Source organism: Hemiscyllium ocellatum, chromosome 29, assembly GCF_020745735.1.
Source record: "Hemiscyllium ocellatum isolate sHemOce1 chromosome 29, sHemOce1.pat.X.cur, whole genome shotgun sequence".
NCBI classification, from domain to species: domain Eukaryota; kingdom Metazoa; phylum Chordata; class Chondrichthyes; order Orectolobiformes; family Hemiscylliidae; genus Hemiscyllium; species Hemiscyllium ocellatum.
The window spans coordinates 56,544,024-56,566,185 of record NC_083429.1 but is presented as its reverse complement, the minus strand read 5'-3'; the positions used below and the strand labels follow the sequence as shown (position 1 = coordinate 56,566,185).

The following is a 22,162-nucleotide window of genomic DNA, read 5'->3' as shown; positions in this document are numbered from 1 at the left end:
AAGTTTGAGCAGTGATAGTGGGAGCTGCTGAAGAAGAATCTCCCTGTGAATTGCAAGATTCTTACAGAACGAGAGGAGCTTGTCTGTCAGTGTCTGTCTCGGCTCTGGAGGAGTTTGGATCTGCAGCATCTTGCTGTACACTCTCTCACTTATTAAGAGCAGAGTTAGGGGACAGAGTGAATAATGGCAATTGACAGGAGGAAGTATCCTGAACTGAAGACACGGTTTATTCTATGAAAATGACTATAAGCAATAGGAGCAGAAATAGACCCTTCAGCCCACTGAGTAAGCTCCGCCATTCAATTATGGCTGCTATGTTTCTCAACTGTATTCTCCTATCTGGATCCCCTTACTAATCAAGAGTCAGTCTACCTCTGTCTTAAATACACTCAATGGCCTCCACAGCCCTCTGCGACAAGGTGATCATCCTCTGGCTGAAGAAATTTCTCCTCATCTCAGTCTAAAGGATTGTCATTTCACTCTGAGTCTGTGTCCTCGGATCCTAGTCTCTCCTACTAGTGAAACATCATCTCCACATCCATTCTATCCAGGTGTCTCAGTACTCACCCCTCATCCTGCTAAACTCTATCAAGTACAGACCCAGAGTCCTCAACCACTCCTCATATGACAAGCACTTCATTGCAGGATCATTTTTTTAAACCTCCTCCAGACCACTTCCAAGACCAACAAATCCTTCCTTAGATAGGGGGCCCAAAACTACTCCCAATACTCCAAATGTTGTCTGATCAGAGACGGAGACAGCCTCAGCAGTACATCTCTGCTGTTGTACTCCAGCTCTCTTGAAATAAATGCCAAAATTGCACTTAACTTCCTAACCAAAGGCCAACCGAACCTGAATGCTAATGTTGAGAGTTAAGACTATAAGATATAGGAGCGGAAATGAGGCCATTCAGCTCTTACGTTTTTCATCTCATTCTCCTGCTTTCTCCCTGTAACCTATAATTCCCTTCATACTCAGAACCTATCTATCTCAGTCTTAAACATACTCGATGATCTGGTCTCCACAGCCTTCTGTGGCAATGAATTCCATCGATTCCCCACTCTCTGGCTGAAGCAGCTTCTCCTTATCTCCATACTAAAAGGTTCTTCCCTTTACTCTAAGGCTGTGCCTTCAGGTCCTCGTCCCCCATACCAATGGAAACATCTTCACTCTGTCCAGGCCAATCAGTACTCTGTTTCAATTAGATCCCCTCCCCTCCCCCCCATTCTTCTAAATTCCAACAAGTATAAACCCAGACTCCTCAAATGTTCCTCATACGTTAAGCTTGTCATTCCCAGGACCATTCTCATGAATCTTCTCTGAACACAGTCCAGGGCCAGGACACCCTTCCTGAGATATAGAGCCCAAAACTGTGCACAATATTCCAAATGTGGTCTGACAAGAGCCTTATAGAGCCTCAGAAGTACATCCATGCTTTTATATTCAAATACCCTCAAAGTAAATGCCGTCATTGCATTTGCCTTCCAAACTACCAACTCAGCCTGTGAAGGGTAGGTCGTGCCTAATGAATCTTATTGACTTTTTTGACAAAGTGACCAAACAGGTAGATGAGAGTAAACCGGTTGATGTGGTGTATATGGATTTCGGCAATGCATTCGATAAGGTTCCCCACAGTAGGCTATTATACAAAATGCAGAGGAATGGGATTGTGGGAGACATAGCAGTTTGGATCAGTAACTGGCTTGCTGAAAGAAAACAGAGGGTTGTAGTTGATGGAACATGTTCATCTTGGTGTCCAGTTGCTAGTGGCATACTGCAAGGGTTCGTCATTTTTATAAATGACCTGGGTGAGGGCTTAGAAGGGTGGGTTAGTAAATTTGCGGGTGACACTAAGGTCGGTGGAGTTGTGGATAGTGACGAAGGATGTAGTAGGTTGCAGAGAGACATAGATAGAATGCAGAGCTGGGCTGAGAGGTGGCAAATGGAGTTTAATGTGGACAAGTGTGAGGTGATACACTTTGAATGGAGTAATCAGAATGCAAAGTAATGGGCTAATGGTAAGATTCTTGGGAGTGCAGATGAGCAGCGAGATCTCGGTGTCCATGTACACAGATCCCTGAAAGCCACCAGATTGACAGGGTTGTTAAGAAGGCTTACAGTGTTTTGGCCTTTATTAATAGAGGGATTCAGTTACAGAACCAGGAGGTTAGGCTGCAGCTGTACAAAGCTTTGGTACGGCCACACTTGGAGTATTGTGTACAGTTCTGGTCACCGCATTATAAAAAAGATGTGGAAGCTTTGGAAAGGGTGCACAGGGGATTTACTAGGATGTTGCTTGGTATGGAAGAAATGTCTTACGAGGAAAGTCTGAGGGACTTGAGCTGTTCTCATTAGAGAGAAGAAGGTTGAGAGGTGACTTAGATAGGGTGGACAGCGAGAGCCTGTCCACCCTATCTATGGGGCGGCAAACACGAGCGGACACAACTTTAAAGTGAGGGGAGATAGATGTCAGAGGTAGTTTCTTTACTCAGGAATGCTTTGCCTGCAACGGTAGTAGATTCGCCAAGTTTAAGTGCATTTAAGTCGTCATTGGACAAGCATATGGACGTGCATGGAATAGTGTAGGTTAGATGGGCTTCAGATTAGTATGACAGGGCGGCGCAACATCGAGGGCCGAAGGGCCTGTACTGTGCTGTAATGTTCTATGTTCTAACCTGAAAGTTTACCTTGATAGAATCCTGGACCAGGACTCCCAACTCACTTTGTGCTTCAGATTTCTGAAATTTCTCCCCATTTAGAAAATACTCTAAACCTCTTCTTCCTACCAAAGTATGACCTCACCCTTTCCCACGTTGTACTCCATCTGCCACTTCTTTGCCCACTCTCCTAACCTGTCCAAATCCTTCTGCAGCCTCCCCACCTCCTCAATGCTACCTGTCCCTCTACCTCTCTTTGTATCATCTGTAAACTTAGCCAGGATACCCTCAGTTCCCTCATCTTTGATGTATAAAGTGAAAAGTTGTGGCCCCAACACTGTGCCTTGCAGAACACCTTGTCACCGGCTGCCACCCTGAGATGGACTCTTTTATCCCCATTCTCTGCCAGACAGCCAAGCCTCTATCCATATTCGCAGATTGCCTCTGACACCGTAGGCCCTTATATTATTCAGCAACCTCCTTTGTTGGACCTGGTCAAAGGTCTTCTTGATGTCCAGCTAGATAACATCCATTGGGTCTCCTTGGTCTTATATGTTTGTAACTTCCTCAAAGAATTGTAGCAGATTTGTCAGGCATGACTTCCCCTTGATGAAACCATGCTGACTTTGCCTATTTTACTCTACACTTCCAAGTATTCAGAAATTTCGTCCTTCACAATGGATTCCACTCTACTGAGGTTAGGCTAATCAGTTTGTAATTTTCTGTATTATGCCTTACTCCCTTTTAAACAGGGGTATCACATTAGTGATTTTCCAGTCCTCTCGGACCCTCTCTGATTCTAGTTATTCCTAAAAGATCACCACTATCGCCTCCACTATCTTCAGCTATCTCCCTTAGAACTCTGGGGTGTAGTCCATCTGGTTCAGTTTATTTATCCACCTTCACACCATTCAGTTTTCCTAGCACGTTCTCCTTGGTAATGGCCACCATACTCAGTTCTGCCTCCTCATACTCTTGAATTTTTGGGATATTACTTGTGTCTTCCACCCTGAAAACTGACGCAAAGTAACTATTTAGTTCCTCAGCCATTTCCTTGTTCCCCACTACTATCTCTCCTGCTTCATTTTCCAGCAGTTGAATATCCACTTTTGCCTCTCTTTTGCCCTTTATATATTTAAAGAAACTCTTGCAGTCTATGTAAGATCTTTGTAAGCTTCCCAATCCTCTGGGTTCCCACTACCGTTCACCACATTATATACTTTCTCTTTTGCTTTTATACTATCCCTGACTTCCCTAGTCAGCCATGGTTGCCTCACCTTCCCTGTGCCATGCTTCTTTTACCTCGGGATGAATCTCTGCTGCGTCACCTGAGTTACTCCCTGAAACTCCTGCCATTGCTGTTCCACTGTCTCTCCTGCTAGGCTTCTCTCCCAGTCAATTGTACCCAACTCCTCCCTCACGTATCTGTAGTTGCTGTTGATCAGCAATAATACTGTTACCTTTGATTCTATCTTCTTGCTCTCAAATTACAGAGTAAGTTTGATCATATTATGATCACTGCTTCCTCAGGGTTCCTTCACCCTAAGCTCCCTCATCAAGTTAGCCTCATTGCACAACACTAAATCCAGTGCTGCCTGGTCCCTAGTGGGCTCCACCACAGGCTGCTCCAAAAAGCCATCTCATAGACAATCCACAAATTCCTTTTCTTGCGAACCACTATCAACCTGATTTTTCTCAGTCCACCTGCATATTGAAATCCCCCATGGTCACTGTAACTTTGCCTTTCCTACATATCATTTCTATCTCCTGGTATATCTTGCACCCAGCTTCTGACTACTGTTTGGGGACCTGTACATAACCCCCAACTTTGGTTTTCTTGGTTTTGCAGTTCCTTCATTCTACCCACACAGATTCTACACAATCTGACCCTAGTTTGTTTCTGAAAAATATTCTGAACTAGGACTTCCAAATCCCTTTCTGTTTCAGATTCTTCAAGCCTTTCCCCATTTTGAAAATAGTCTATGCCTCCATTCATCCTATCAAAATGTATAACCTCACACTTTTCCACATTACACTGACCAATCATGTAGCAGTGTCATTGAACTAGTAACCCAGAACCGAAAGGATAAAGATCTGAGGTCAAAGGTCTGAATCTCAGCATGCTAAACGATGAAATTTGAATTGACTTTTAAACAAGCTAGCGTAATGATGACCAATTGTCACAAAAACCTGTCTGGTTCATTCGTGCCCTTTAGTAAAGGAGTCTGCCATCCTTACCCAGTCTGTACTACATATGCAATGTAGTTGACTCCTCATGCAGTCTGGACAAATGATTGAATAAAAGGGAAAATGAACACTGGAGTGGATATGCACCAAGCCAAACACATGTCTGAAGTGCAGAGGAAGTTCATGTGGCTGATTTCTGGTATAAAGAGTTATCCTAGAAAGAAAGGTTGAGTAGGGTGGACCCATATTCACTGAACCGCAGAGTGAGGTGATCTTAATGAAACGTTTAAAAATGCCTGATAGATGTTGAAAGGAGTTTTCCAATTGTCAGAATGATTAGAACCAGGGACAGTTTTAAATAAACAGTCTCCTATTTAAGATGGAAATGAGAATTGTTTTCCTCCCAAAGGACAGTGAGTTTGTGGAATTCTCTTCTTCCGAGTGTAATGGAAGCATGGTCACTGAATACTTTAAGACCGAGGTAGATTGACTCTCCTGTTCACCAAGCATCTAGGTATTTTAATCAACCTGTTCAGGGATGTTATTACGCACCTCAGGAGCAGGTGGGACTTGAACCCAGACCTCCTGCACCACAAGAGGCTTACAGTGCTAGACCTACTTGTCAGGATGGTTGGGAACGCAATGGGTACAGGTTATCCTGTAGTGGGCGGCACGGTGGCACAGTGGTTAGCACTGCTGCCTCACAGCGCCTGAGACCCGGGTTCAATTCCCGACTCAGGCGACTGACTGTGTGGAGTTTGCACGTTCTCCCCGTGTCTGCGTGGGTTTTCTCCGGTGCTCCGGTTTCCTCCCACAGTCCAAAGATGTGCGGGTCAGGTGAATTGGCCATGCTAAATTGCCCATAGTGTTAAGTAAGGGGTAAATGTAGGGGTATGGGTGGGTTTCGCTTCGGCGGGTCAGTGTGGACTTGTTGGGCCGAAGGGCCTGTTTCCACACTAAATCTAATCTAATCTAATCTAATCAGAATATAACAACCTTGTCTCAGGGTGACAGTATTCTCTCTCAACAGACAAATGAAACGCATATCATGTACATAAATACTGTCTGGATCGAAAGTCTGAACAACACAGGCAATGTCATTACCCGTGATAGAGTCATCAATGTTGAGTTCTCCTGTGCCTACGAACTTGACCTGAAAGTTTCTCTTGAAACTGTTGTAAGGCCAATGCTGAGGTAAGTGATGCCCTATGTCAGGATCCTGGAGATGAAATGCCATTAGGTCTATCAGTGGTTCCCCTATCAAACACTGAGCATGGTGTCTCACAGAAGTAGGAGAAAGAGAGACTGCAGATGCTGGAGATCAGAGCTGAAAAATGAGTTGCTGGAAAAGCGCAGTAGGTCAGGCAGCATCCAAGGAGCAGGAGAATCGACGTTTCAGGCATAAGCCTGAAGAAGGGCTTATGCCCGAAACGTCAATTCTCCTGCTCTTTGGATGCTGCCTGACCTACTGCGCTTTTCCAGCAACTCATTTTTCAGTCTCACAGAAGTGTATGTGTGAGACTGTGTCTCTGTGCATGTATATGTGGTAGTGGCGGCGCAGGGATCTGTGTGTGCGTGTGTTTTTATTGCCTATGAGCATGTGTAGGAGAAGGGCAACTGATAAGAAAGCAGACTTTGTGGGGTTCTCAGTTCTTTGCAGAATTGTCATTTATACTTTTTTGTTACTGCTGTTCAATGAATCCATTTTTTTTCTGAAATGTTGCTGGATATTTTCAGTAGGGCAATATAGAGGTATACTCCAATCAGGTGCAAGTGACAGATGCACAAATTATTGAAAAAGTGTTCACCTCCCATTTCACTAGGGACAAGCCTAAACTCCTGTCTTTCAATAGTTTGTTAAATCTGAAGTTTAGTGGTTGCAATCAGGTGAAATGATATTGGCTACAGATCCAGTCTCTCTATTGCTACTGAGTTTTAAATATCAATAAAAACATTAAGTTTACAACTTCATCACAAACAATGGAAGTATAAACTGGGACGTATGGAACCTCATTGCTGGAAATTTCAATAAGTTGAAGATTACAAAGTAGTTTATACTACACTGTTTGATGATTTAATTGCACTGACTTGACTCATCTTGGTACTGCTCCACACAAATACTCCTCTATTCAGGCCAAGTTTCCATCTTTCACTACAGAGGGTAAATTCTTCAGATAAAATACCCAGGGTCTTTAAACAAAACTAAAATACAATAGATTCTGAAAACGTGCAATAGCTTTCTGAACAGGAAGTGTGGGAAACTCGGCAAGTCAGGCAGCTTCTGTGGAGGGTGAAAGTAGGTCATTAGAATCAGCTGAATATTTTGTTTAAGTTTAATCACATTGCAACTGTGAAGGTTAGATTCCTGGATTCTTGCACCTGGGTATATGTGAGGTAAGATTTAATTTATTCATGGTTTTACTGATGCTGCTGTTTATTCCAGTGTTGTCAACCTCACTCTTCCCACCAAAGAAGGTAGTTTCATCACCAAAATGGCTCTGTATAAAAATTCATCTTACAAGTTTCCATATCGAGAGGGCGAGGTGACACTCACTACGCGGGACGTCCTATATATTGGAGTGTTTGTTGAAGGTGCAGATTCCACTCACTTAATTCTGATCATCAACCGGTGCTGGGCCACTCCATCCCGGAATCCAAAGGACCGACTACGCTACATGATAATAGAGCAAGGGTTTGTGTGAACTGTCTTAAGATTTTGTTGTAATATGGGCACATGTGGATACAGATGCCACCTCTAATTCTCAAGCACATATTCTTACCAGCAGTAAACAGAGCCCAGTCTGTTTGCTGGGCTCCTCCACTATGTAAACTGATCCTCTCAACTGGGTTCCTCTCCTTTCAGCCAGAGAGCAGAACCCATCTCCCCACAACCCTTTAGAAATCTTCTAAAATACTGTTATTTCACAATGTTACCTTCAATTTATATCCCCTGAAAATCGCCTTTTAACTGTCTGTCCTATTTTCTCATGAACTTAGGTTGATACATTCACTACCGTTTGTAATTAATTGTTTATAAGCCCCTCCTCCAAGGGGAAAGAGTGGTTTACAGATTCCAGTGGGTGTGGGAAGGGGGGGGGGGCGTTACAAATTTCCCTAGAGTCTGGGCCATATGATGGCTTCTCCCACTTTTTGCTTTGAGTAGATGTCCAAACTCAAAGGACAGCACCATTGAGATGGAGGAGAACGGAGTGTCTCTCACCTGTCGTTTCCACCTGGTTGTCTTCAAGTTTATCGGTGATTATGAGGAGGTCCATCTGCACTGTGACGTAACGCTATGTGACTCTGATACAAGTAACTGTAGAGTTGTGAGTAAGACCAGCCTTCTATTAACATTGCTGACTGAACAAGCTTCTAAGTCTATTCATACTATTGTGCAGAATTTACCTGATATTTACTTCTGAAACTAAACCCTCCAGTCAGATTGCCAGTTTAATAACTGGGGACTGCTGTCAAAGTGCTCGCACACAGATGGTGTGGGGAGCATACACACACATACCCTTTGTTCAGAGCTCGCATAATGAAACTGGTATAAATATCCAAACTACCCCTCTGTAGAATTGGAGAAGTCCGACTACCAAAACACCTCTCTCTGTTGGTTTGGTGCTGAGGTTTATTGACCAAATCTGTGTTGGTCCTTATAGACTTGTCCAACAAACAACAGGAGGCTCTCCAATGAGGACTGGCTACTCCCGAAAGAGCAGATTCTATCTGTTGGCCCCATCAGGAGAAGAGGTTAGTTTCAAATCAAGTTGAACATTTTGCATACTGACCAGGATTAGTCTCATCATGCAACATCGTGAAACCTCCTTGGATAAAATGTGCTCGTGAAAAAGGGTGGTCATGAGAAACAGCAGCAGGTTAACATCTGTGGGAGTGGATTCTATTCATGAAAAGCATGAAACAAATAAAGAAAGGAGAATTCAGGAGAAGTTATTAAAATCTCCAGCGCACAAAATAGGACAGTGTTTGGAAAGGGTAAGGAATCAAACTTCAAGCACATCAGATAAAGCAATGACAATGAACAGTGGACAGTAAATACAGGACTGAAGGTGATATATCTGAACAGTATACAAAGTTAAAAATCACAACACCAGGTTAAAGTCCAACAGGTTTAATTGGAAGCACACTAGCTTTCGGAGCGTCACTCCTTCATCAAGTGATCACCTGATGAAGGAGCGACGCTCTGAAAGCTAGTGTGCTTCCAATTAAACCTGTTGGACTATAATCCTGATGCTGTGTGATTTTTAAATTTTGTACACCCCAGTCCAACATTGGCATCTCCAAATCATGACAGTATACAAAATAAGGCAAATGAGCTTGTGGCACAGATTGAAATTGGCAGGTATGATGTGATGGGCATCACAGAGACGTGGCTGCAACAGGATCAGGATTGGGAGCTAAATATTTAAGAATATACATCCCATGAAAAGACAGGCAGGTGGGCAGAGGAGGTGGGTTGCCTTATAAGTGAGAAATGGAATTAAAGCAACAGCAAAGAACAAAGTAGGGTCAGATGATGTAGAATCTGTGTGGGTAGATTTGAGAAACTGCAAAGGTTAAAAAACTATAATGGGAGTTACGTACAAACCTCCAAACAGTGGGACATAAGTATACCAGGAGATAGAAAAGGCGTGTAAAAAAGCCAAGGTTACAGTGATTATGGGGGATTTCAATATGCAAGCGGACTGGGGAAGTCAGGTTAGGAGTGGATCACAAGAAAAGGAATTTTTCGATATCTATGAGATGGCTTTTTGGAGCAGCAGGTGGTGGAGCCCACTAGGGAATAGGCAATACTGGATTTAGTGTTGTGCAATGAAGTAGACTTGATAAGGGAGCTTAAGATGAAGGAACCCTTAAGAGGCAATGATCGTATGATAGAATTTTTTCTGCAATTTCAGAGGGAGAAGGTGGTGGAATCAGATGTAATGGTATTACTGCTGAATAAAGGCAAGTACAGAGGCATGAGAGGAGAGCTGGCCAGATTTGACTGGGAGAGAGCCGAGCAGGAGAGACAGTGGAACAGCAATGGCAGACGTTTCTGGGAGTAATTGAGGGAGACACAGCCGAGATTCATTCCGAGCAAAAAGCAGCATGGTATAGGGAGGATGAGGCACTCATGGCTGACTAGGGAAATCAGGAACTGAATAATTACTTTGTGTCAGTTTTCACGGTGGAAGACACAAGTAACATCCCAAAAATTCAAGAGTGAGGGGCAGAAGTGAGTATGGTGGTCATCACCAAGGAGAAGGTGCTGGAAAAACTGAAAGGTCTAGGGGGTGGATAAAATCACCTGAACCAGATTGACTACACCCCAGAGTTCTGAAGGAGATAGCTGAAGAAACAATGGAGGCATGACTGATGATCTTTCAAGGAGGATTAGAGGGGACTGGAAAATCGCTAACGTAACTCCCCCAGTTTAAAATAGGAGTAAGGCAAAAAAAAGGGAAACGTCAGGCTGATTAGCTTTAGTAAGATTGGGTAGTCCATTGTGAAGAATGAGATTTCTGAATACTTGGATGTGTATGGTAAAATAGGGCAAAGTCAGCATGGTTTCATCATGGGGAAAGTCATGCCTGATATATGTTAGAATTCTTTGAGGAGATAATAAGTTTTTTAGACCAAAGAGAGCCAATGGATATTATCTACTTGGACTTCAAGAAAGCTTTTGACTAGGTGCTGCAAAGGAGGCTGCTGAGTAAGATTAGAGCCCAGGGTATCAAAGGCAATCTGCTAGCATGGATAGAAGCTTGGCTGTCTGGCAGGAAGCAGAGAGTGGGGATAAAAAGGTCCTTCTCAGGATGGCAGCCAGTGGTGTTCTGCAAGGGCCAGTGTTGGGACCTCAACTTTTCACTTTATACATTAATGACCAAGATGAATAAACTGAGGGCATTCTAAGTTTGCAGATGATACAAAGGTAGGTGGAGAGACAGGTAGCATTGAGGCAGCAGGGAGGATGTAGAAGGATTTGGACAGGTGAGGAGGGTGGGTAAAGAAGTGGCAAATGGAGTACAATGTGGGAAAGGGACATTAACTGCCTCAACCTGTCTACCCCCCTCCCCCACTCCAACCTCTCACCCTCACACACGCAGCCCTCCAATCCCAACCTCACCATCAAGCCAGCAGATAAAGGGGGCGCAGTGGTAATCTGGCGCACTGACCTCTACCCAGCTGAAGCCAAACGCCAACTCGAGAACACCTCTTCCTACCGCCCCCTTGACCATGTCCACCACTCCCCATCACTAAACCATCATCTCCCAGACCATAGAGAACCTCATCACCTCAGGAGATCTTCCACCCACAGCTTCCAACCTCATAGTCCGGGAACCCCACACTGCCCAGTTCTACCTCCTTCTCAAGATCCACAAGCCTGACCACCCTGGCTGGCCCATTGTCACAGCATGCTCCTGCCCCACTGAATTCATCTCTAACTACCTTGACACTGTCCTATCCCCCTTAGTCCAGGAACTCAAACATACATTCGAGACACCACCCACGCCCTCCACCTCCTCCAAGGACTTCCGTTTCTCTTGCCCCCAACACCTCATCTTCACCATGGAAATCCAATCTCTCTACACCTCCATCCATCATGACCAGGGCCTCCAAGCCTTCCGTTTTTCCCTCTCCCGACGTCCCCAACAGTACCCTTCTACCGTCACACTCATTCATTTGGCCGAATTGGTCCTCACCCTTAATTTCTCCTTCGAATTCTCCCATTCCTCCAGACCAAAGGGGTAGCCATGGGCACGCATATGGGTCCCAGCTATGGCTGTCTCTTTGTTGGCTACGTAGAACAGCCAATTACACCGGCACCACTCCCCACCTCTTCCTCCGCTACATTGATGATTGCATTGGTGCCACCTTGTGCTCCCACGAGGAGGTTGAGCAATTCATCATCAACTTCACCAACACATTCCACCCTGACCTTAAATTTATCTGGATCATCTCTGACACCTCCCTCCCCTTCCTGGACCTCTCCATCTCCATTAATGACGACCGACTTGACACTGACATTTTTTACAAACCCACTGACTCCCACAGCTACCTGGATTACACCTCTTCCTACCCTACCTCTTGCAAAAACGACATCCCATATTCCCAATTCCTCCGCTTCTGCCGTATCTGCTCCCAGGAGGACCAGTTCCACCACAGAACACACCAGATGGCCTCCTTCTTTAGAGACCGCAATTTCCCTTCTCACGTGGTTAAAGATGCCCTCCAATGCATCTCGTCCACATCCCGCACGTCCGCCCTCAGACCCCACCCCTCCAACCGTAACAAGGACAGAACACCCCTGGTGCTCACCTTCCACCCTACCAACTTTCGCATAAACCAAATCATCCGCCGACATTTCCGCCACCTCCAAACAGACCCCACCACCAGGGATATATTTCCCTCCCCACCCCTTTCCGCCTTCCGCAAAGACCGTTCCCTCCATGACTACCTGGTCAGGTCTACCAACCCCCCCTACAACCCACCCTCCCATCCTGGCACCTTCCCCTGCCACTGCAGGAACTGCAAAACCTGCACCCACACCTCCTCCCTCACCTCCATCCAAGGCCCTAAAGGAACCTTCCACATCCATTAAAGTTTTACCTGCACATCCACTAATATTGTTTATTGTATCCGTTGCTCCCGATGCGCTCTCTTCTACATTGGAGAGACTGGACGCCTCCGAGCGGAGCGCTTTAGGGAACATCTCCGGGACACCCGCACCAATCAACCACACTGCCCTGTGGCCCAACATTTCAACTCCCCCTCCCACTCTGCCGAGGACATGGAGGTCCTGGGCCTCCTTCACCGCCGCTCCCTCACCACCAGACGCCTGGAGGAAGAATGCCTCATCTTCCGCCTCGGAACACTTCAACCCCAAGATATCAATGTGGACTTCAACAGTTTCCTCATTTCCCCTTCCCCCACCTCACCCTAGTTCCAAACTTCAAGCTCAGCACTGTCCCATTGACTTGTCCTACCTGCCTATTTTCTTTTCCACCTATCCACTCCACCCTCCTCCCTGCCCTATCACCTTCATCCCTTCCCCCACTCACCTATTGTACTCTATGCTACTCTCTCCCCACCCCCACCCTCCTCTAGCTTATCTCTCCACGCTTCAGGCTCTCTGCCTTTATTCCTGATGAAGGGCTTTTGCCCGAAACGTCGATTTTACTGCTCCTCAGATGCTGTCTGAACTGCTGTGCTCTTCCAGCACCACTAATCTAAAATCTGGTTTCCAGCATCTGCAGTCATTGTTTTTACCCAGAATCAGTGTCAGTCCACCAGCATGCTCAGGAATAATACGCGAAAGGAACTACATGCATATTAGGACAGGAATAGCAGAGTTTTCAATGACCTCCAATTCACAAGGAGGGTGAAAGATAGGAGCTAGAAGATTGACACAGCATAGAAACAGACCCTTCGGTCCAACCAGTCTATGCCAACCATAATCCCAAACTAAACTAGTCCCACCGGCTTGGTCCTGGCCCGCATCCCTCCAAACCTTTCCCATTCATGTACTTATTCAAATATATTTTAAATGCTGGAATTGTACCCACAACCACTACTTCCCCTGGAAGTTCATTCCACACGTAAACCAGCCTCTGTGTAAAAGATGATTGCCCCTCATGTCTTTTTAAAATCTCTCTCCTCTCATTTTAATGTGGCCCTAAGTCTTGAAATTCCTCATCCTATGGAAAAGACAACTACTATTAACTCTATCTATACCCCTCATGATTTTATAAACTTCTATAAAGGTCGCCTCTCAACATCCTATACTCCAGTGAAAAAAGTCTCACCTTTCCTTATAATTCAAATCTTCCACACCCAGCAACTTTCTGGTAAATCTCTTTTGAACCCTCTCCAGCTAAATAAGATCCTTGCGCTAACTGGGTGACCAGAACTGGATACTGTATTCCAGAAGAGGCCTCACCAACTTCCTGTACAACGTCAACATGATTCCCAACTCCTATACTCAAAAGACTGAGCAATGAACACAAGCCTTCCAAGCGTCTTTTTAACCACCCTGTCTACATGTGATACAAACACCAAAGAATCATGTACCGGCACCCCTCTGTTCTGCAACACTACTCAAGGCCCTACCATCAATTGTATAAGCCCAATCCGAAAGAATTCAACTTCTCAAGTCTCAAGGTAGTCCAAGGCATAAGTGGAAGACTTTATGATGTCATGTTCAATGCTGCATTTATGGTCTGTAGTGTGAGCCAGTGAAATTCATAGGACACTCTGCACTATTCTACTATTGTTTGGGTGCCTGGATGTGCTGTACAAACACTAGTGAGGTAGAAGGTCACTGTAGAACCTGTGTGACACTAACAAGTTTAACAGCACTGGTTGTGATGTTTTCCCTCTTTGTATAGCAGCTGATTGGTGTGAGAAAGACAATGGTGGCTGTGAACAGATTTGCACAAGTCAGATGGAGCACGCAGTCTGCAGCTGTACAACGGGCTTTCTGCATTGGGATGGCAAACACTGCAGAGGTAGGCTACCAACAAATCAGTGATTCTCCTTAGCTTTGGACCAAAATCAGAGTTTGGGGCTTGGTCAGCACACACACAAAATAATGTCAAAGGCAGGTTTCATCATGGTTTTTCTCACCTACATTTAATGCCATTTGCCATCTCAAATTAACCATTTCTTGTCTCTCTGCAGCTTTAAGTGCTTGTAGTGAGCCAGTGATTCTCCCCACACTTCTGGTGATGACACAGCTGTTTTGCTGGATATTGATAAACACACACAACCTGAAACCGTAAGAAGAATGAAGATGGAAGCAATTGCTTTGGAAACAGGTGGCATTGATCAGAATTTAAGAAGCAATGCATTTTTGTACTGTTGGGGAATTTGTCAAATTAACTTTATTTTGTTTTATTTAAATACTACTGTAGTGAAGGATCATAAGATCTGGACTGTGTAATGAATTTATAGGCGTGAGAACTCTAGTCTGAACTGTTCTTGGTTTTAGGATTCAGCCTTTTGTTCAATGTAGGAAGATCAATTTGAAAATAAAAACAATTTCATTAGAATTTAGGCTCATTCTGATTCAAACTATCTCCGTTTCATGAACATACAGTGGAGATCAGCCTTGACTTTACTGACTAATAGAGCCTGCATAAGGGGCTAAATGGCCTCATACCCTCCTTCATTCATATTTTCAGTTGTAAATAGACTTGAAGAACTAAAGAAATATCAGGAAAAGCATTAGCAAATATTACTCCAGCTCACTAAAAAATGGTATTAAAATTAGTTGGTTCAAAACACAAACACCTCCAATGTCCATATTCCCAGGATACAGGGCAAGCAGCTGATCACAGCCAGCGCTGTGACTTAACAGTTAGACTAATCAGGAGACTGTTCCAGGAGCGGTGTGCAGAGGCTTGGTGCCTGGATGAGAGGGGCCCTTAGTTGTCCAGGATGGATGCTGGATGGAGAACAGACAGCTGTGGGACTCAGCCACAGTGAAGAATAGACGGTCAGACTGGAAAATCACAAATTACACACAAGGGCAAAAGTAATAGAAGCAAATCTTTCAGCCACAAGCTTTTTAATTATATTTCAACATTATAATTATAATGAAACATTTCTTTAAAACCCAGATCCCAAAAACAGAATTATATTTCTTTCAAGTAACATAATGTTTTTACTAAATCTTACACGAGATGCTATTTTACAAAGTTAATAAAAACAAATGAAATATGTCAAAGTTCTAAACTTTAAAACTATAGGTTAGGGGAGGCAGCAAGGTTAGTGTAATGTGCAGGGCAATATATAGAACAGCAAGAGGGGCTACACCAGATGTGTATACACGTCAGGGGCAATCCGTAGTGTTAGAACAAGCAGTCAAGTAACTGATGGTTTGAGAGCTGAACGTGATTGTAAAGTCTGACTAAAACAATGAAACCCAGCACTGGGCTCACATTAGCCGTTTCTTGTACTCAATCTGTAATCGGTACAAAACAACAACTATGGTAACTTCCAGCTCAGTTAGGGGCTGATTGTCAGCTCAGCAATGAAACTACTCCTCAGAGCCACATCTGAGACCAATTAGTGAAACAGAAACCATAATTAGACATGGCATGTCTGCGGAAACAGCTTCTTAAACAAGTGGCACAGGAATGGATAGGAAGTTCCACTTATTATGTGTTTCACAGTTCTTAGGAGGTGATGTCCTAAATGCCTGAACATATCAGAAATTCTGATAGAAAGTGCTGGTCAGCCCAAGCCCAGGATTTTAACATTTCTAACATTTTGTTTCAGAAACTAGATCTGCCTTTATTAAGTAAATAGTTTGTTTTTCCAACCCTTCCCTCTTGGTGAGAAGTACATGTTTGCAAAAAGTACAGATTATCTCAGGTAAATGCATTTGCAAAAAGTACAAAACAATACTGCAAACGATCTGCACATGCTCAGGGAAATGACAGGTTATAAAGTTCATCATAACCTGAAACAAGTACCTGGTCTTTAATCTGTTGCTTCTCTCCAAGTGGAGGCTTTGCTAATAAAAGAGCTTTGGTCCAGAACCCTGATTCTACAGCTCATCAGGATACAGCAAGTGCACATGGGTCTGAAACCTGTCGAGCCTTCTCATATTTATGCTGTAGCTATGAAATTGTGCAATAACACATCATCCTCTCACACAACAGCCGACTATAACTCTCCTTCTCATATCCCAACTGTGTTGTGTCTCTCTCACAGTGTAATAATTCTCTTGCACCCCTATTCCATCTATTTCACTGCCCCCAGTGTTGAATTCCATTAATTGACCAGATCTCAATCTTCGTCTGCAAATCAGCTCAATGCAGACTACAAAAATAAAAATTATAACAAAAAGATTGCATTTATCATAGCATGTGGATACAAATAAATACATCTCGATTTCTTCAAAATCTAAATTGATTTTCTTCCAAATTTCTGTACATTTGGTTTTTGGACATGTGGCGAGTGAGATCAGTTCTATAATCAAGAGAGGTGAGTGTACACAAGGGAAGGTGATTATATCAACTGTTCCGGAACTCACCAGTGCGGCGGAAACCAGTAGCACTCACTGGTCACCAGCAGGACCATCCCAAAAATGACATGCAGAACTCAGTGGCATTTACAGAATCAACATTTGGTTCCACAAATGTCTCCAAAGTCCAGAGTTAGCTGGAGCTTTGAGGGATCAGATCCAAGCACCCACATTTCAACACCAAGTCTGGCTCGATTCTGTATCCGACCAAACTGCATTAACTGTCTCCTGTGGAGATAAGACATTAAAAAATTGGAGCAACAGTTGATCATATAGCACCTTGAGCCCAGTCCACCAATTGAGATAATCGAGGCTAATCTTCGACATAAACTTCTTCTACATAAATGTTCCTCTACGCCCCAAATGTAATGATTGGTAGGCAAGACAATGGAGAGAATCCTGAGGGACAGGATTTACATGTATTTGGAAGGGCAAGGACTGATTAGGGATAGTCAACATGGCTTTGTGTGTGGGAAATCATGTCTCACTAACCTGATTTACTTTTTCACAAAACTCACAAAGAGGATTGATGAGGGCAGAGTGGTGGACATGATCTATATGGACTTGATTGAGGCAATCGACAAGGTTCCTCCTGGTAGATTGGTTAGCAAGGTTAAATCTCATGGAATACAGGGAGAACTTGCCATTTGGAACAGAACAGGCTCGAAGGTGGTGCTGGAGGGTTGTCTTTCAGATTGGAAGCCTGTCACCAATGGTGTGCCACAAGGACAGGGCTGGGTCCACTGCTTTTCATCATTTAAATAAATGATTTGGATGTGAACATAGGAGTTTGCAGATGACACCAAAATCGGTGGTGTAGTGGAGAGTGAAGAGGGTTATTTCCGAGTGCAACGGGATCTTGATCAGATGGGCCAATGGGATGAGGAGTGGCAGATAGAGTTTAATTTAGATAAATGTGAGGCCCTGCATTTCAGAATGGCAAATCAGGGCAGGACTTATACACTTAATGGTATGGTTCTGGGGAGTGTTGTTGAGCAAAGAGACCTTGGAGTGCAAATTCATGGTTCCTTGAAAGTGGAGTCACAGGGAGATAGGATAGTGAAGAAAGTGTTTGGTATGCTTTCATTTAGATCAGAGTATTGAGTATAGGTGCTGGGAAGTCATGTTGCAGCTGTACAGGACATTGGTTAGCCACTTTTGGAATATTATGTGCAATTCTAGTCTCCCTTCTGTTGGAAGAATGTTGTAAAACTTGAAAGGGTTCAGAAAAGATTTCCAAGAATGTTGCCAGGGTTGGAGGGTTTGAGCTACAGGGAAAGGTTGAATAGGTTGGAGCTGCTTTCCCTAGAGCATCAGAGGCTGAGGGGTGACCTTATAGATGTTTGTAAAATCACGAAGGGCAATAGACAATAAATAGAGTAAATAGACAAGGTCTTTTCCCTGGGGTGGGGGAATCCAGAACTGGAGGGCATAGGTTTAGGGTGAAAAGAGAAAACTTGACAAGGGACCTAAGAGGCAACCTTTTCACACAGAGGGTGGTGCGTGTATGGATTGAGCTGGCAGAGGAAGTGGTGGAGGCTGGTACAATCATAGCATTTAAAAGGTATCTGGATGGGTTTCGGAATACGAAGGGTTTAAGGGGATATGTGCCAAGTGCTAGCAAATGGGACTAGGTTAGGATATCTGCTTGGCATGGACGAGTTGGACCGAAGCTTCTGTTTCCATGCTGTACATCTCTACGACTCTAGATTCCTGAGAAACCAAATATTGGTCAATTCAGATTTGAATTCTGTCAACTCTGGAGCATCCACTCACAAGCCATCTACTTCTGGACACAGTCTCCTCACTATGTCCCTCAAATCCATCTTATGAATCCTTCCCTTGTCTACTTCAACAGTATTCTCTCAACCCAATTCACAATTGTTACTGTTTTCATGAAAATAGCACTCAAAATCAAATTGTTCACCTTGGGAATGATTTTGAGAGAGTATTATCAACTCAATATAGCATTTGCTAAACAATATTAATTTCATATAATTCTGGCTTCCTCATGATATTGTTCACTGCATTGATTCAGATCCATTGTGATGAAGGTGTACAAAACCAAATGGTGCATGTATTATGCAAACATAGATGAAACAACAGGAGAGTGCGCTTTATATATTTCTAATCTCTTAGCAAGTAGGGAGAAAAACATGAAGTACAAACAGGAATCTTACAATTCCACAATAAAATAGAGACCCTCATTTTGCAGAAGGGTTTGCTATTTCAATCCTCATAACTAACATGCCTCGTGCAGAAGGATAAAGGTGCAGTGCAAATTGGTTACTTACTTGTTTGCTCATGTGACACTGCTGATTCCAAGACCTGTTGATTGTAATATTCCAACTCCACCTCCTGAAATCACAGAGAAATGTGTAAGATTGCACTGGATATACAGAAACAGGCTGCTCAGCCCAAACAGTCCCTGCTATTTATGTTTCAATTTAACACTGTTTCCCTCTATCATGGGGAGGTGTTGGCCTAGTGGTATTATTGCTTGACTATTAATCCAGAAATTCAGTTGATGTTCAGGGTTCAAATCCCATCAAGGAAAATGATGGAATTGGAGTTTGAATTAAATAAACAAAAACTGAAGTTAAGAATCTACTGACGACCATGAACCCTTTGTTGATTGTTAGAAAAACCGACCTGGCTCACTAACCACCTTCAGGGAAGGAAACTTGCCATTCTCACCTGGTGTGGCCTATGTGACTCCAGACCCCAACAATATACTTGACTTTTCATTGCCCTCTGAAATGGCATTTTAAGCCATTCAGTTCAAGGGCAGCTAGGGGTGAGCAACAAATGCCCTGAGTGAATATTTAAAAAAATGCTGCTCCCTCACATGCTTGATGAGCTTCCCTTAAGTACATCTATACTATTCACTTCAGCTGTTCCTTACAGTAGAAAGTTACACATCCTCACTACTATCTGGGTAAGGAAGTTGCTTCTGAATTTCCGACTGAATTTTTCAACAACTACCTTATGTTGATGGTCTCTAGTTATGCTTTATCCTACAAATATAAGAATTCAGTCTGACTCCACTATGTCAAAACCTATCATTTTAAAGACTTTATTAGCTCACCTCTTAGCTTTCTTTATTCAAAAAGGACACAACTTGTCTGTGCTTTTCTGACATATAAACCCAGGATTTCTAGCAACCTTGTAAATCTTCCCTGAACTCTCTTCAGTGCCTTGATGTCCTCTTTGTATACCACAACCATATCTGCATACAACAGAGTACACTCTAAACACAATTCAACACAGATTTAGATACTCAAGGCATTGCTAACCTGTGGCACAACTTTTAGTGATGCTCTTTTTGTACAAAAGATTGCATTGTTCCTCTACCAGATCCAGATTGCACCTTTGAAATACTGAGTAACCTCTTTATTCCACCAAATTCTACTGCTACCAAATGTTTTACTTCATATTTATTGGAGTTGCACTTCATTTGCCAGTTTTTTGCCTATTTGGCAAGTTTATATACATTCTATATTTCATTGCAATATGCATCAGTACGGAATAAGCTCCCCAACAAAAGAGTTTCATATAATTCATTAATTTAGGAATTATGTTTTTGCATAATGAGTTGGATTTTGGAATTAAATTGGGAACAGCCATGTCCCAGCTGTAATTCTTGTGGATCACCACTACCCACTCTCTGCTATTCTGAGGACTACTCTTTATTCCTTCTCTAAAGTCTTCATGTTGTTCTGAAGGCAGCTTGCAATCCATTCCCACCACTTACATTGACTCCACTTTCCTCTGGTCTTATTCATTTTCATGAGGAAAATACCAATAAATTACATCTATCACATTACCAATGGTTGCCTTATTTTTCAAAAATGTATGAAAAACCTATGTACAAAGATAAATTGGAGAAGCTGAAATTGTTTTTCTTGGAGAACATGATGTGGAAGTGCCAGTGTTGGACTGGGGTGGACAAAATTAAAAATCACAACACCAGATTATAGTCCAACAGGTTTATTTGGAAGTACATGCTTTCGAAGCACTGCTCCTTCCTGTGATTTTTAAGTTTCTTGGAGAAGATGGGGAAAAACTGCTGCTTGTGAACGGACCAAGAATAACAGGGCAAACATTTAAGGTAATTGGCAAAAGAGGCAATAGCGACAGGAGGAAAAAAAACTTTTGCTCTGAATACTGGATCTGGAAAGTAGGTAGATTCAATTAACAGATTTAAATCAGGCATGGGATCATTATCTGAAAAAGATGATTAGAGGGAGAAGATAGGGGAAATCACAATAAGTTATCTGATTCTTCAGACACTCAATGCAGATGCAATAGACCAAATGCCCTCCTCCAATGGTGAAACAGAATGAACATGGCTGATCAAGCAAGGTTTTCTGTCTTGAAATTCATATTGAGCGTTCATCATTCCAGTTCCTTTATCTATATATCTTCCTTCCTTATCTAGATACGCTATTATCCTTTTATTCCCAAGTTGAAGATTACTGGTCTAGAATTCCCCAGGCATGTTGGACCTATTCTTAATTTTGAAAATACATAGCAATCTGCCTGTCTTCTGCCACTACAATATTTTCTCACAAATTACTGACGATGGAGATCTGAAACAAGAACAGAAATTGCTAGAGAAATTCAGCAGATCTGGCAGCATCTGTGGGAAGAAAGCAGGGAGTTAACATTTTGAACCCAGTAATCATTCATCAGAAATGTTAGTAGCTCAGACAGAGAGAGAGAGAGAGAGCATTCCACATATCCACCACTCTCTGTGTAAAGAACCAACCTCTGACATCTCCCCATAACTTTCCTCCAATCACCTTAAAATTATGCCTCCTCGTGATAACCATTTTTGCCTGGGAAATAGGCTCTGGCAATCCACTCTACTCATGCCTATCATCATCCTGTACATCTCAATCAAGTCATCACTCATCCTTCTTCTCTCCAATGAGAAAAGCCCTAGCTTCCTCAACCTTTCTTCATAAGACATGCCCTCCAGTCCAGGCAGCATCCTGATAAATCTCCTCTGCACCCTTGCTAATGCTTCCACATCTTTCCTCTAATGAGGCTACCAGAACTGAACACAATATACCAACTGAGGTCTAACCAGGACATTATTGTACTCCAGCATAACCTCACGGTTCTTAAACTTAATGCTCCTGCTAAAGAAAGCCAACACACCAAACACCTTCTTAACAACCTTATTAACTTGGGTGGCAACTTTGAGGGATCTCTGGACATGGACCCGAAGATCCCTTTGTTCCTCCACAGTGCTGCCAAGAATCCTGCCTTTAA

At 43.2% G+C, this 22,162-nt stretch overlaps 2 protein-coding genes across 3 annotated transcripts in view; one reads left to right on the top strand and one right to left on the bottom strand.

The window, feature by feature from the left end:
• Window positions 1–14,859, top strand: part of tecta (tectorin alpha) — an 84,189-nt gene extending 69,330 nt beyond the window's left edge. The window contains exons 15-20 of the mRNA XM_060847028.1: window positions 5,876–6,039; window positions 7,289–7,537; window positions 8,009–8,171; window positions 8,508–8,598; window positions 14,241–14,357; window positions 14,530–14,859. Of these exons, the coding sequence (XP_060703011.1) occupies window positions 5,876–6,039; window positions 7,289–7,537; window positions 8,009–8,171; window positions 8,508–8,598; window positions 14,241–14,357; window positions 14,530–14,630 (885 nt within the window). The 3' untranslated portion in view covers window positions 14,631–14,859. The remainder of the gene's footprint in view (window positions 1–5,875; window positions 6,040–7,288; window positions 7,538–8,008; window positions 8,172–8,507; window positions 8,599–14,240; window positions 14,358–14,529) is intronic.
• A 558-nt stretch (window positions 14,860–15,417) lies between these two features.
• Window positions 15,418–22,162, bottom strand: part of LOC132829722 (rho guanine nucleotide exchange factor 12-like) — a 134,676-nt gene continuing 127,931 nt past the window's right edge. For both annotated transcript variants that reach the window (XM_060847093.1, XM_060847094.1), the window contains 2 exons: window positions 19,177–19,240; window positions 15,418–17,110 (listed from right to left, as the gene is read on the bottom strand). In XM_060847093.1, the coding sequence (XP_060703076.1) occupies window positions 17,100–17,110; window positions 19,177–19,240 (75 nt within the window). In that variant the 3' untranslated portion in view covers window positions 15,418–17,099. The remainder of the gene's footprint in view (window positions 17,111–19,176; window positions 19,241–22,162) is intronic.